At 36.0% G+C, this 6,000-nt stretch overlaps 1 protein-coding gene across 1 annotated transcript in view; it reads left to right on the top strand.

Moving 5' to 3' along the window:
* The first annotated feature begins 1,382 nt into the window (after positions 1 to 1,382).
* LOC129224585 (DNA polymerase delta subunit 2-like) overlaps positions 1,383 to 6,000 on the top strand; it is a 28,808-nt gene continuing 24,190 nt past the window's right edge. The window contains exon 1 of the mRNA XM_054859067.1: positions 1,383 to 1,591. Within this exon, the coding sequence (XP_054715042.1) occupies positions 1,387 to 1,591 (205 nt within the window). The 5' untranslated portion in view covers positions 1,383 to 1,386. The remainder of the gene's footprint in view (positions 1,592 to 6,000) is intronic.

Below are 6,000 nucleotides of genomic sequence, written 5' to 3'. Positions count from 1 at the left end.
GTTTGTTTCACTTTCTAAATACTTTGGGTGATCTGCCAGTAATTGACCATTTAGTCAGTGGCGGGTTTAACGATACGCGGACAAAACGGCAGCGTGGGACCCCGTGAAGCCATGGGGCACCATGGGGCTAAGCAAAGGTGTTTTTTGCGCGTGGTCTCTACTAACGTACTACACACACAATTTATTCTCTGCTGAAAAGGCCTTCCGTTCTCCAACTTCAACGCTTTCATTTATTGATACTCTAAATCAGTGGTGCCTAACTTTTTTTTTTTACTCAAGGGCCGCGTCTGATACTCAAATGAATTTTGCGGTCCAGAACCCATAAAAAATTTCAATAATTATTAATTATTTTTCTTGCACGGTAAAACACGTGAAAGGAAGGAAAATTACAAACCGCTGTTATCATTATTATTATTACTACGAAGTTTTGATCTGTTTTTTAGCAACTTTCTGTTAATTATGCTCCAAATTTGAAACAACCATTTCTAAAACCGAATAAAAATGATCTGTTGTTTTGGAATATTGCGGGATATAGTTTTTGGTTCGTAATATTAAATATAACAACCAACCACATGGAACTAAGCGGGTCGCATCTGGACCGTGGGCCGTAGGATCGGCACTGCTTTATGCAAAAATGAACTTTAGGAACTTTGTTTTTTTTTTAATTATTTTTTTAATGAAAATCATATATATCTTTTGGGATCATTCGGTCCCCCCCCCCACCTTCAGGGTTATTTTTTTTTGCGTCCTGTGGGAGTCAAGGTTGGCACCCTCTTGGGGGACCCAGTCTGCCACTGGCAGTGCTGCCATCTGTCGAGGACGAGTTGGATTCCTTCTTCCCCATTTAATATCCTCACATTCTCAGGAGGCTGAATTCATTTCTTCAAAAAAAAAAAAAAAAAAAAAAAGCCTAGGTCTCCCAAGTGGCTTCAATAACAACAGCATATTTTAGTTTTGTTCTTAGGACTTGTTAGCGTTTATCGTCTGTCGTATCGTCGTTAGCGTCTGTATGCCTTTTTTGCTTGCAATCGGATTTCCCAAAAAGAGTTCAATTCGGTTTTGTTCTAAACCGAAGTTCATATCAACTCCCTCTTTCATAGTATGTGTAAAATCTGTACCAAAGCATAATAATGTGTAACGGAAGCGAGGTGCCTTATCAAAACTTGATCAGCTGCTTCGAAGTCAATATCAATGTCAATGGGAGAAATGAATTGCGCTAAATATAATGTAATGTCGTAATTGGAGAGGAAGAACTTTTCCTCTTCAACTCTCATGGTATTTTGATGCGCGCTTGTACCAAATGTAAAGTTGGCGCGTGTTTTTGTGAAATTTTTTTCTAATTGTAGTTGCTCGTAAAGTAATTGTTTTCGTGAAAAAAAAAGTGAAATGAAGTCTGTAACGAATGGATTTTCCACTGATGCGAGTTCTGGAGATTCGATTGTATTTAGTAGACCTAAATCAACGTATATTAATAACTGTCAAAAATATTTAATCCGTGACAGGACATTTGATCGACAGTATGCTTCATTTTACATTTCCAGGTTAAAAATGACTGCTAGTAATTTGCAAGAACATGCTAGAAAAAAATGGGGTAAGTTGTTTTTGTTCTTTTTTTTTATTCCCATGAAATCTGATCATAGTTTAGTTTCAACAAAGCAGAAGTTTCTTAGAGATGATAGTTTTCAGGGTGAACTATTTCTAGATTTTAAATAGCATATGAAAATGAACATGAAGCTCGTCACAACCATATTGTCACATTGGTGGTTATAGTTTTTAGGGAAAATTTTAAAAACACAACAAAATATTTTTGGTTGCACATTATATCTTTGTGATTTCTTGATTTGAAAGAGTTTTTTAATAAATTAAACACATGTATATCTACCTTACAACAATTTTTACATTTCCATTTTGAATACTTGGTTGTCTATTTAAGAAAATCTTTTACAACTAAGTAACCCAATCAATTGCAAACCAAATGCTTGGTGTCCTAAATCTTTAACCAATAGACTCAGTTTATAAAAATCTTGGAATCCTCATACAATACGCCCTCGTTTATTCAGACTAACTGGGACCAAAGGCAATCTGTATAAATGAAAATTTAAAGGCATAAGCAAAAGCACATTCTTTAATAAGCAGACTTATATTTTATTGTGGAGCAAAAAACAATACTTGTGAAAATTACATGGGATCATTTCTCACAAACAGTTTATCACTTAGGGTCTGGTGGGGTAAAGTGGTCATAAAATCGCAGGTTTTCGACTTTGGTGGATAATAAATACAACAAATTATTTAAACACTTCAACTTTTTTTGTTGTTATTTTACATTGCATTATTAAAGAACACAGTACATTGAAGTTTAGGAAAAAAAATATTGATTTAATTAGTTTTAAAACACTTTCTTTTCCCTTTGTATTTATGGCCACTTTACCCCATGGGATGGGGGAAAGTGGTCATAGCATGGGGTAAAGTGGTCATAGTTAAAAATAAAGGCAAAACCATATTAAATAACCCTAATATTTGTATATGTCAGTTATTTTTATGGTTACAAGTATATGCACTAATATATGTGTGTATACACGAGTATACACGTGTCGTGTAAACATGAGTATATGAGTAGATACATATGCAAGCACGTGCTTACTCAAGTATATACTTGTATACACGAGTATATAAGCATGTATACGTGATTACCTAAAGGAGTATTGACGTGTCTATACGAGTATATGTGTGTCATGTTTATATACGTGTCACGTGTATGTACGTGTATAAACGAACGTCATATGCATGTATGCACTTGTATCTCGAGTATACATGTGCATACCTGAGTATATACGTGTATAGTAGACGTATATACTCATATATGTACAAGTCTACATGTGGATACATACATAAGTGTACACGAGTTAATTCGTGGATGCATCCAGTGCGTGTTTGTACGTGTCTACTCACGTATATACATGTATATATGGAACTTGTGATCCTTTCACGTTTATATTTATGGAAGCAAGAGTATATACGTATGTATACGTGTAAACACAATTATATACCTAAAAAGACGTATATACGTACATTTACGTGTATACACCAGTACATATATGTATGCACGAGTATATACGCTTATATACATGTATGCCTACAAAGTGACTCCAAGCTCTTGAGCAAAAATCTAAGGGGTGTGAGAGGGGAGGATAAAAAGCAAAGAATAATGAGGAGAACACAGTACATTGAAGAGAATCATAAGGAACATATGGTCACAAACACAATGCTGACGCGCTACATGCACACAAAGCCAGAAACTGATGGATAAAAACAGGTCACAAATTTTTTACACACAGATGATTTTACTCAAAATTTTAGTTTTTAAGAAATATTTAGAGCACTTGTTAAAAGTTACGGCTCGTAGTAGTTCTAATAGACGCATCGGAACAAAGGCGCAGCGAAGGATGAAAGTTTTTCAAAAGTCTCGTTATTAAAACAGAGAGTGCTTTGTGACTGCAACGCATGTATTACAGCTGCAGGCCGCAAATTTATTCAATCGCTTTAAAACTTTCTTAGGACCTGAAATGTTGTGTAAAATTGTCTTAGTGTAACAAATTTCTGACCTGTTTTGCATCCATCAGTCTTTGGTTTTGCGTGCATGTAGTGTGTCAGCATTGTGTTTGTGACCATATGTTCCTTATGATTCTTGCTTCTTATCCTCGCTTCTAATACCTTTTAAAAATTTTCCCAAGAGTTTGAACTCACCCTGTATACTTGTATATCATATGCTTGTATGTAAGTGTCTACTCGAGTACGTACGTGTATATACGTGTCTACTTGAGTATGTAAGTGTTCGTATACATGCGAGTAAAAGCAGGTATATATGTGTATAGTCGAATGTATATCTGCATAGATAAAAAATACCCATATCGCGGATACCCATATACGTATTTATTGGTACATTTATGAGAATACGTTTATATACGCGCCTACACGAGATATGCGTATGCATACGTATATACTCGTATATTAACCCCATTTACTGTAAAAACAATACATATTAAGGGACATTAATGTTTAATTTATATCTGCCTTTTACTTAACAATTAAGTGACATTAGAAGAAAGATATTCGTTAAGCCTAATATTATGACCACTTTACCCCATCTTACTGAAATTGTTCTAAAAAATGATCTAAAATATATTCAGCTGACTGCTAATGAGTAAGCGATCTTAAGACATGTAGGAAGCTTCCTGTGCCGTCAATCTGTTCATAATTCTAACAAACAAAATTTCCCAAAGAAGTTAAAAGAGGTGTTTAGATTTTTAAAATTTTCATATTTACACAAAATATTTTTTTTGACCAAATAAAATTTTGCCAGTTTTGAAATTTTATATTCAAAATGTAGTTTCTAACTTCCCGAACCTAAAATAAAATTTTCACATTCATTCGAACATTTATTTCTAAGCTATAGTCATTTATTTGACGTATGACCACTTTACCCCATTGACCACTTTCCCCCACCAGACCCTATAGTTCTTCAACTGTAGTGGTATCGGACTAATGCTCCAAGCACCCCATGTTATTACATTACTAAAATGTATTGTAACTGCCTATGTGTTGGCCTGATCTGTGAGGCATCAGACTCGTAAGGGAATGGTCCTGGGCTCAATTCTAGCCGGTCAATGGTCCGCAGTGTTCGATATTGGTGATTGGGCCATGTTAAATGTGACATGGTCACAAAGTCCATGAAATGAATCAATACCTTTAGGGGTGCTGGACCAGGGATTGCTAGGCTGCTGTTTTGGGTCAAAAAAGCAGTTGTCTTCAGGGCCCTATCCTATCAGTTAATCCACAAGTAGTGGTAGGTACAGGAGACCCCGTAGTGTCGTGTGATGCAGTGGCAGCGAGTGGGGCTTATAAAAGTGGGAGGGGGGGGGGAAGCAAAAACATTTTAGGGGCTGAGGATTTTTTTTTTTATTATCTTTGAATGACTTCAGGGGGAGATGCTTCGGAGGCTCTCTCCTGTTAATGTTTTGAAATTGGAGTTTAAAAAACGCAGTTTTCGAATACTTTTGCCAATACGTGAAATACACCGAAAGCTCAGTCATTTCCAGCCGAGGACTGCTGTTTTGTGCTTATTAGCACTCAACAGCCCGGCATAGGAAAGTGACTGAGCTGGAGATGGAAAACCTCTTAAGTAAGCCACGAGTGAGAAAAACAAACTGGTAGCTAATATAGAATTAGCAGTCCTCGGCTGGAAATGACTGAGCTGGCGGTGTATTTCACGTATTTCTGCTTTAGCCCTGGCTAATGGGCGGTGATTTACTGAATATACTTTTGCCAATGTTTGGGAAATGGGGAGAAGAAAATAGTTTAATAAACACATGTATCAAACTAAAGGAAAAGCGTTCGGTGGTTCTTTCCCGAAAACTGAATTTGAAGCTTTGAAAACTTATTTTGAGCTATCATTGGGTGGTTTAAGAAGAAAGGAAGGGGTTTGGAAGTTCTCCCCCGTACCTTTATATATATATAACTACTTTTGAACTGGTGAAGTCCTCGAAAGAGAATTTTAGACTTCCTTTGGCGACTTCAGAAACTGCCGGGACTACCAGCTAATGTTCTTCAAATAAGAATCTTAAAACTCTATTTTACTCCATCTTTACGGATGTAACGGTAAGCGTGATAACCGTCCTGGAAAAATTTTTGAAACTGGAGTCTTAATAATGAAAATTTAAGCCATTTTTGATGTTAGGGAAAGGGGGGAGGGTGTACATGGAATTGGTTCAGGAATTTAAAAGCGTTCAGTCAATCATTTAAAAGGAAAAAAGTACTATGGCGATCGTCCCCTCTTGGCCCCCAGATTTGCCGCCACTGGCGTGGTGTACTTCCTATGCAGAAGCTCTACATTTAATCAAAATAAGAAGTCAAATGTTTGGTGTATTTATAGTTCTGTTCTTGCTTATAATTTAAAATTATTATTTAAATGAATATATATATATATATATATATATACATAAA

This window comes from Uloborus diversus, chromosome 6, assembly GCF_026930045.1.
Source record: "Uloborus diversus isolate 005 chromosome 6, Udiv.v.3.1, whole genome shotgun sequence".
In the NCBI taxonomy this organism is placed as follows: Eukaryota; Metazoa; Arthropoda; class Arachnida; order Araneae; family Uloboridae; genus Uloborus; species Uloborus diversus.
Note: the sequence above shows the minus strand (reverse complement) of the source record. Positions and strands in the feature narration are given on the sequence as shown.